The 10,226-nt window shown below is 40.8% G+C and overlaps 1 protein-coding gene across 1 annotated transcript in view; it reads left to right on the forward strand.

The window, feature by feature from the left end:
* The window catches only part of SOBP (sine oculis binding protein homolog), a 94,147-nt gene that overhangs the window by 12,069 nt on the left and 71,852 nt on the right, over positions 1-10,226 (forward strand). The window contains exon 3 of the mRNA XM_019473563.1: positions 2,375-2,526. Within this exon, the coding sequence (XP_019329108.1) occupies positions 2,375-2,526 (152 nt within the window). The remainder of the gene's footprint in view (positions 1-2,374; positions 2,527-10,226) is intronic.

Consider the following 10,226-nt stretch of genomic DNA (forward strand, 5'->3'; position numbering starts at 1 on the left):
CTCCCTCTCCTCTCCCTCTCCACTCCCTCTCCTCTCCTCTTTGGCAGAAGGAGGTGGACTGTCCTGCATAACCTCCTGCAGAAAAGTGTGTAATGTGGCTTTTCCATGTAAGCAGCTGTTGCTGATGCTGGGATGCTGTGTAATTGAAAACGGACAATTGTGTGGTCTTTCTGATCACCCATGGGAGACAGTTCGTGAGTGTCAGTGTACAGGAGGTGAATGATAGCTGAGGTGCTTCCCCTGTGAAGTCACGCATGAAAGCCCCTGAGAATCCCAGCGGTGGAACTCTGTGCTTCTCCTTAGAAACTGTGCCCCAGATGAGCCAACCTGCTTCAAAAAGAGCTACCCCAGCACCTATTTTGCCAGTGAACTCTCTTTCACCTCTGTAATTTTCTTTTTTCATTTATGACAGTTACTCTCACCATAAATGAAGGCTATTAGAAACGTATCACTGGTAGTTCTTCTATTTTCCAGAGATAAAATACTTCTTATCAGTAGGAGAATATATGTTTCTGTTATCTGAAACGAGGTTGCTGTCTGCTTCCTTTGGTTCACAGGATCTTCTGTTGTCCTGATACACAAGGGGGGGCAAGTTCAGTCTGTAAGGAATTGGTTTATTATGGTGCAAAAGTAGCTGAATCAGGACACCTTTGTAAACGCTTAGTACTTCAAATGGCTCAGGATAAAAATGAGGGGAAGAGCTCTTGGGCTGTGCTGGAGTAGTTAGCATCCCGGCCAAGACTGGTCCGGAGAGAAAGCTGTGACGGCACCGTGCCACACCACTGTAACAGCACCCTGCGCTGCTGTGTGCCTGGCTGAGATTGCAACCAGCTCAAGGGCAGGCTTCTTGACCCTATAGATGGCTAGTGATAATTTTGGCCGAATTGTTTTGATTTCCCTTGATGTTCAGTATATGAAAGCATTTATAGTATTGGCAAATCCCACTCTAAAGGGTAAGTGATAAAATACATTAAACGCAAATCTGTGTTATAACTTAGCCTTAAATATAGGTTTAAAGGTAGACAGTCTGATTAAAACTAAAAGGTCAATATTTTACATTGTACAATTTTATTTGTAGCTATAAATCATAACACAATTTGTGGAAGGAAAAAAGTTATTAAACTGGCAATATTTATTCCGTTAAGGTGAATAAAATGCAGCACGTAGTTCTGAGTTATGATAGCCGGGGAAAGGAGCCAAATCACTCTGCTAAAAATTAGTTTGCCAATAATTTTACAGAACGATGACAGCGTAGCTTCAAAAACAAATCCTTTATAGGGAAATGGGATGGCTGCATGACAGACTCTCTGAGCTATGAATTCTCCACAGCTCATGGACCAGGAACTGCTTTAACAATTAGTCTTCGGGGATTTTTTTTTTTCCCCCCCAGAATTTAGACAATGGCTTCTGTCTGCAACTGAAAGGTCACGCTGTATCATAGACTGGACATAAGAACTGAAGAATTCTGAGTTTTAAGTCAGAAAGATTCCTGCTAACTCACTGACTTGATCTGTTTAGGAGGCTTAACTATTCACTGCCCCTGTCTGTGAAGCTGGGGTGGGAATCGTGACCACACAAGGATATCGCTAGCACTTGAGTAATAAGCCCTGGGGTTTTTTTACATGGCAGAAGGCATACATGCCACATTCGTAACACACATTAGAGAAGAGCTCGAAAGAGGCTGGGAACTCTGCCTGAATTAAAATTTGGCCGATGAGCATAATGACTGGAAAGTTACCCGGCAGACTTTACCACAGTGCTACATCTTCCTTCTTGCTCGAGTCTGTGTTTCTGTGACTGATACGTTCGCACGAAAGCTCCCCGTTTTGTACGCTAGTCATGATTTCGAAACAACACGGAAAAGGGGTATTTCATGTTCCTTCTTATTTAGAAGAGGGCTCTTGTTAGAGACCTGCCTTGGTGCAGTACCTTCCGGGTGTGTTTTATCACCAGCTTGCTGAGCAGAACATCTCAGGGGCTCGTTACAACAGACTGTAAGTAACAAGAACAAAGCAGCAATACTCATTAAGCCTTTAGTCTTGGTTACTCATTTAATAAAGAGTTGTGCACTCTTAAACATGCTAAAATGTTCTCGAGATTTCCAGAGCTTTTCAGCAATGCACCATTTTTTAAGCTAATAATCTTTTCCAGCCATCTTAGAAGCTTTGCCAATCTGCCGAGCCTGGCTGGCACAGGTCACTGGCTGCCTGAGGACGAAGCTGGTGATCACAGGCATGCACAGTTCTGCTCTCAGACAGTGAGGAAGTTAGAAATAAGATGAGCCGGTGCTGGTTGTATCTAAGAGTAAGTGTGCAGATGTCTGAGGAAGGTGTTTGCATCTCATGTAAACATTGTTCTTATATTTTTGTTGTAGAAGATGATGTGTCAAATGTACAAATAATGTGTGCCTGGTGCCAGAAAGTTGGAATCAAGCGCTATTCCCTGAGTATGGGAAGTGAAGTGAAATGCTTCTGCAGCGAGAAGTGCTTTGCAGCTTGCCGAAGAGCATATTTCAAGAGAAACAAGGTAAGAGAAATAAGGAAAGATGTAACCTACATAGACATAGCTTTAATCAGGCCCAGCCTGGGTCTCATTTAGCATCTAACAGAAGCTCTTTTCTTTTTGTTTTCTCTGTTTCACCTAGTCCCTCCGCTTTCCATCTGTATTGTCTGTTGGACTGTCGGCCCTTTACTAACCTCGTTTCTTTCAGTTTCCTTCAGCTCAATGCTTGGGTTTTGTGAGAGTCAGGGAATTTAAATACTAATAAGCATTAACATAAGAGTCCCAATTTGGCCTTAGAGTCTCAGGATACTTGCTACATATACACAACTAAGAGGAGGTATCATGGAAATAGAGTAGAGGAGGGTTGCGTATGACAGCGTCACTAAGTCCCATGGCGTTGGGATCATGGCCAGTGGGTAAATGCTTTTAGGGCCTAAGCCTGGGTCCTATCACGATAGTGGGCATCTTCCCACTGCTGCTAGTGAGCTCTAGTTTCATTCTTTTAAAGCGTATCATTACTAATAAATTATCATTGCTGCAAAATTCAGACCCTATACAGTTTTTGGGTTGGGGTAAGCAATGTTAGAACATCTAGAGTAGCGTGAAAACCCCTCCTACTCAATTTAAATTTAAGTCTGTCTAAAATTAGAATGCAATCCTAATATTGAATGTCTACAAAAATTGCTGTAATCACTGAAGTACAGTGCCTGAAAATGCCCTCTAGGTTACTTCAGCAGCTGTTTTTCTGCAGCAGAATGTGCAATATGTCATTTAAAGAAAAGTAATGAAGGAATACTCCAGCATTTTTAGTTGTTGAAAAAGTAGCTGTGTCCTTTTGGTGCTTAATAGTGTGAGTCTTTGGGTAGCCTTTATTGTCTTAGAAATGTTTATTATTCATAAAACCCTTTACATTTTGGTTTTCTAAATGATGCCATTTTCCCTCATGCCTCAGAACGTTCAAAGCCTGTCAAGTTCAAACTGAATTCAGGTCTCTAAATCTGGTCTTTTACATCTGTGGTAATAACAAATAAGTACATACGGATCCTAGATTGAAGATGTGATGTTATAGCAAATTACCCTCCTTTATAAATTTGGGTCACATCATCCTGCCAAAAAAAAAAAAAAAAAAAAAAAAAAAAAGAAAAAAAAGGAAAAAAAATGCCTGAAGAATTAGGTTGCAAAAATCAGTAGAGTGGAATTTTAGTGGCAGTCTTGGAGAATCAAGCTCATAATGTCTACTGGAGCAGACAGGCAAGTTAAAGTCACGTGAGTCTTCTGTGAAGAGTGGTGTTTACATCCTTTTTATCTAGAAGAAGTGTAGAGGAGGGAAATACATGCTCCTTGGATGCTCCTCATTTGAAAATAAGTTCCTGTGGATGTGTGCGTATGTGCACACATGCACGTTTATGCACATGCGGTTCAATGTGCCTTACAATGTGTAAGACACTCCGGGGTGACAGGATCCAGATCACCGTCAGCTGATGCTCCCATGAGTTTCAGTCACAAATTTACATGGGTAAGATAGTTCATAGTAATGGAGGCATTGTCAGTGATCCTAGCTAGGTGGTCCTGTGTGTCCAGCAGTGATGAGTACCAGATAATTTGGGAAGCCTTGGGGACGCAGATGAAAGAACAACCAGTTCATGGTGGATTCTCTTTCATCTACAGCTTAGAACCTGAAATGGGAGGTTTAGATCCCTTACTAAATGAAAATAAATACATGTTAGCATAATGCATAGGTGTACTTCAACCTTCTACTAACCCATGAGTAGTAGGATTCAGTAATAGTTTATGGCCACGAATTCAGTCAGTCAGGCAATATATGAAAAGTTCCCTTTTACCTGACTTACAATTTACTACCCGTGTGCTTTGTTGGAGGCCTCCTCATCCTTGTATTATGAGAAAGGATGAATTAGAGCATCTCACTCCCCCTGGTTCCCTTTCTTACACCTCTGTTAACTTCTTCTGGAAGCTAAAAGATGCTGAGTATTTCCATCCAGAACGCTCTCTGTATTCATTATTTTGTATATATCTAAATAACAATAGATGTTCCTAATCTTGTCGTATACCATCATATCCCAGTGAAATGTCCTATTCTTCACTAAAGAGGTTGCAAATTAACAAAATGTCATATGGGAGGACTTGGCAAAACGTGGTGAGATAACATATAATTGATAACATGTTGGTTGCTGCATTGGCTCTGCTTCAAAGCTAAGCCAGTGAGTCAAATTTTCTTCCTCTTTGCACCTGTGGAATCTGGAATTGCAGAGGATCTGACCCAGCAGGGGAAATCTGGAGCTGCCCTATGCATGTGCGTTTATGGCATTAGATGATCAGGGGACAGAGTATTTAGGAAATGCTGCCGTTAAATTGAGACAGGTACAGTAGAATTCAGCAGACCCTCATGCTTCTTGTTTTGCACTTCACCTGTTAGTAATAGAGCGGAGTCTTGAGGAACAAGATCAAAGGAACAAGGCTGCAATAGTTTCAGATATAACCGCTGACCTTTAATCTGTTATTACTAGTCCAACAGCGTACCTGTCTTCTCCATGAGTCTAATGCTTATTTATGTATTTGAGAAGTTATGCCACTCTACACTTTCTCGTTTTTCAAACAGAGGAGTAGAATAGTCACATTTCACCTGCCTGATGTATGTTTTAAACAGCGGATCTCCGCCACAATATAGTGTTGTATTACGTTAAATATGTACAGCTGCCGCATTTCTGGGAGCTGATAGGACTTTGTGGTCACTTCATTTAAGGCTTGAATTTCCTAATGGATCGTGTTAAGCAGTCTTCACTCCCTCCTCTAGCTAAGAAGTGCTGTAGTAAGCGCTTGCTTAAAATGATAGGACTGTTTAAACAGTAAAGAATAAGTCATCACTAATGTCTCAAAACGGCACTAAGTAATGCTGCAAATTATCCATCCCTCAATGCCAATCGCTGTGTTCAGAATTAGGACTTTTGTCGTCATCCTAATAACAAAATCTTCTCCCATACACAGGGCAAATGCACGCTGAAGCGATGCGTGCCCACAGACTCCCAGCTGGGAGAAGGCTTGGCATGAGACCACCTTGAAGTGCCCCCGGAGAGCAACGAAAGTGCTCCAAAAAGCCCCAGTTTAGCTGGGCACTGACTGCTCCCAACCTCTAACTGCTTCCCAGCCCTCTCCCGCAGTAGGTTTAGCGAGGGTAGCAACGCACTGGAATAAGCCAGTACCTTGCTGGCCTCAGGAGCGTTTGAATCCAAGCAGTTTGGTCGGAGGTGCACATCGGTCCTTCCTGCCTTTTGTCCCAGCGGAGTTGTGTTCGTTTGCGCTCCAGAAGCTGTGCCCCTGCACCCTCTGCATCCGTACGTAGCCAGGGTTGTCGGGGAGCTTCGTGGCTGGGACGGGGAGTTTGTAAGGAAAAAGACTTCTGCAACTGTAAGTTGCTCTTCTCGTAAGAAATGCAAATTTTGCCCCAGGTATCCTGCAGTCATGACCATTTAAAATTATCTATATTAGCAACCATGCCTTGCAAGAATAGAAATATATATGTTTTGAAATTATAATGGGTCTCCCCACAGAGTGTAATTTTATCTAAATTACCAGAAATAAATGAAGAAAAAATTGGGGGGTTTACCCTATTAGGCAAAAAGCAAAGTATTTAGACTAGATCCAATTTAGAAAAAAACTAAAAATACCACCACCACCCCCAAACAAAAATAACCCAAATCTGCATTCCTGCTCCCGTTTGGTCTAGTATGCATAGTCAAATACACATAACGAAGTACTGTATAATGATAACCTGTTGTGCATAACAATACCAATTAAAAGAAAGCATTGCAGGAAAAGGGAGCATTTCATACTAATGTTTGTAATTGAAGATTTAAGATTTGGAGCTGTTCGGATGCTCCCGTCCTTAGAGATTTAATTTTATAGGCCAACTAATATAAAGTTAAGTACCAGAGAGGCACATAAGGGCAAAAAGCACTAGACCACCAACTTTCAGAATATTAAATTTAAAGGGAACGATTGGATTCATAATTGGATCCAGTGAGTTTGAAGCCTGAAAAGATTAATTTTGAAATTAAGTTTATTGACTCAGTGGGTCAGAAAACAAATTTATTATGACCAAATAGCCAAACCGAGAATGAGGCCTGAATTCATAGAGGTTATAGGCTCTGTTCACAGATATAGTAAAGGATAATTTACTTAATTGACTAAGACATCAGAGACGAAGTGACTGCAAGGTTGTCAGCCGGTATTTTATACTTGACCTTGTTCCTGTTTCGCACTGCCTCCCAATTGGGAAAAAAGATGAAAGATGTTTATGTTTACAGTGCAGTCAAATTTCATTTATACTAATAAACAAAAAGGCATAAATCAAAAAGTAAAAGTAAACTGCTCTTTAGCAGCATGAAGATGTAAACGGTGATGGCTCTTTTCTCCCCGTACAGGATAGTGATGGGCAGCACCGTGTGTGAGTCGGTAGTGCAGACAGGCAGTGTGTTTTATGCTCTTTTATCTCATCTGCGTAGCAAGAATGAATGTGAACAATCAAATGGGGCTGTAAGAAGTCGTACGCATTTATTTAGTCCTGAGTTCTGTTGCATTAGACAATTCCTTACATTTTCAAATTATATTTAAAGATCATAAAGTGCCCACAACATCATTAAGCCTTAGTACTCCTGCCTGAGTAGTTTTTTGGTTAATTAATGTATATCACCGTGTGGTTAATATGGTCATGTATATACAAACACATACTAAAAACTGGGAGTAAACAGAAGCTATCATTCCCCAGAATTATTACTGAGGGTTGTCAGAGAAAGTTCTCTTGATTTCAAGCTTAATTGTGCAGCCTAACAGAGCATAAGAAACATTTAACAATCTCCCTGTTAAGTCAATGAGTAACGGCAAAAAAACATATGTTACTTTCTGCTCTTTCTTATGCACCTGCAAAATTTAATTTGTAAAATGATCATCATTCATGGAAATTTGGAAAATTGCTTAAAGCAACTTGATGCAAATAGTGCCCCTGACAAAAAAAAAAAAAAAAGCTTAGCTGTTAATCTTCCTTTAGCGTCCTTTTCCATAATAAGTTTTGAAACACATGGGGCTCTGAATAGAAAACCTATTTCTCCTAGAGATTTAACTTGCATTAATTGGGTATTCAGAAAGGTCAGTGTAGAGCAGGTGTCCTACCTGGTTTGCGTGAAATCGTCCGTATTTGGTTCTGTGGAGCTGTAGAGAAGTGGGGTTTAATAAACAGTTCACAAACTTGCTTCTTCTGCTGTGGGTTTGCGTAGAATGTGTGCATGTGTATTTTTGTGTGCTTGTGTGTGTATGTGCGCATCTGCATGTGTGCGTACGCGTTATTTGCTGCAGCAGCCAATTAATAAGGTTTCTTGCAAAGGCTTGAAGGTAGAAGGGGAAAAGACGACGAACATCTCCATAGCTATGATTCCTATGTTGAGATACGAATGAGTGCTGATGAGTGAATGCAGATGAGACGCTGAGTCTGCAGAGGAAATAGTTCAAGCGTGGGGCACAAGTGCGAACTTCTTTGAGGAACTATCTGGAGAAGGAGGGAGAAGGAAAATATCCTCCCTCAGAGGACGTTTCTAAAGTTTGTGAAGGGTAGAAGGCCACAGGCAGTGATCAAGAATCTGGAACAGATACTGAGATATAAAGCAAATGCTGAAAGAGATTTGTGAAAGAGATGGGTGGCATCAGTCGGAAAGGAGAAGAGTTGGCATCATTGTCTAGCTGTCGTCAGCTGGCCTTTGTACTTACTGGATACTAAACCCAGAAATCTCATAAAACTCCTTCCCTAAACCAGAGCTAGGATTTTTCATGATTAGAAGAGGCAAATGAAATTCCAAATTAACCTACTGAGACCATCAGTCAGAATATCTCACTGGTCACCCACAGCAAAGCAAAACGTATTAACATTGCTAACGATGAAATGCATCAGCACCTGACTGATGCCACCAATGCCTTAATGAAGGGATCTGGCAAACTAGCGTGCTTGTCAGTTTGCAAACTCGATGGACATTTTACTGTCCATCTGCTGCCATTTAATACTATAAATTTGAATCAAATTCCCATTGTCTGAATTACTAGCAGGTATCCAATCCAATTAAAAGGCGTGTTCACTTTTAATTTTAACCACCATGTCACATTACATCAGTCGTGTTGCATTCTGGCTACTTTGCTTATATCAAGATGAATATGCTAATTACAGCTTGAGAATCTGCTGCCTCTTGGACAGCAGGCGTTCGATTCAAGCAAAGCGACCAGTTTACGCGAGGTGTCCTCGCATCAGTTCTGGACAGCTTCAGCGATTGCATCTCTCCTTCTTGCCAGAAGTAGGTTTTGTTTACATACAGATGTTACAACAGAACACCACTAATTGCATTAGGACTTGACTAGAAATGCTTTTAAGGTTTTTGCACACTAGGTGTATGCAGTTTAGACCAATGATTTGGATTTAAATAGATGTTATGACACCTTGATATTGGAGATGTGAAAGAAGTTGCTGCCTACCAGAGTGACTGAGGAAGAAAGATGGCCGGTAGCTGTTTTTCTGGAGGTTGCTAAGGTGCTTTACTGAAGTCTTAAATCACTTTGGATGAATTTTTGAAGGGGAGAGGGAAACACTAGGGGAAAAACAGACATTTTGCTCTGTTAAAAAGTTTGGCAAGATAGACGTCATGATCTGTATCCAGGACATTTTTACATCACCAAAGGATTTTTGATTAAAGAGTTTAGATGCATAACAATGATGCATTCAGAAGATGAGTGGATATCATACACATGGGTGCTTGCTTTACCTCTGAACCCCTTTGGCTCCAACCTATGAGAGCTAGGCAATAGCTCAAAAAAATACTGCTCTCCCCTACGTTCCATGTCTCGGTTCAGGTTACGTTAGATTAGCCCACGTTGCCTTGGCCTCATATGAAATTAGGCAACTTCCAGCTTTGTTTCCATGTGATCAACACAGAATGAGCATCGAGAACAGTCTTTATTCTGCCGAGAACTTCGGGTAGATCTCCAAAGTGAATCTAATTTGCACAGATTATGTTTGGTGCCACTTTTCCCTTTCCTAACGAACACATCAATCATTAATACTAATACGAGCTGGGCAAATAATGAAATGCGTATTAAATAATATGTTTGTTCAAAAATATCATGACATTTGAATAAATTATTGCCTTAATGCATCTGTTCACTTATCAGTCAGCTCATTAACTTAGGGAAATATTGAAAAAGGAGCTTGAGTATTTTTTTCACTCTATATATTTTTATTTAAAAACCAAAATTAAGCAAATATGGTTTTCAAAAATATGTTTGGATTAGGAACAATGTTGTGAATGACACCCTCCGTACACACTCCTGAAAGGACATATGGAATATTACAATTAGCCACGTAGTTTAATGGGGTGAAATTCTGTCCAGGCAGGGGACCATGGTGGGCAGCAGTAGAAAACCTGAGGGGCCCAGCTGAAGGTGGAAGGTCATTTCTGGTCCTAAAGTTTCTTGGGAGCACAGGTTGCTGTCACATGCAGCCTATCAGTACTTAAAGCGGCTTATAAAAAAGATGGCGGCAGACTTTTTAGCAGGGCCTGTTACGACAGGACAAGGGGGAATGGCTTTAAACTAAAAGGGGGTAGATTTAGACTAGATATAAGGAAGAAATTTTTTATGCTGAGGGTGGTGAAACAAAATTCTATGATTCTATG

Source organism: Aptenodytes forsteri, unplaced genomic scaffold, assembly GCF_000699145.1.
Source record: "Aptenodytes forsteri isolate BGI_AS27 unplaced genomic scaffold, ASM69914v1 Scaffold171, whole genome shotgun sequence".
Lineage (NCBI taxonomy): Eukaryota > Metazoa > Chordata > Aves > Sphenisciformes > Spheniscidae > Aptenodytes > Aptenodytes forsteri.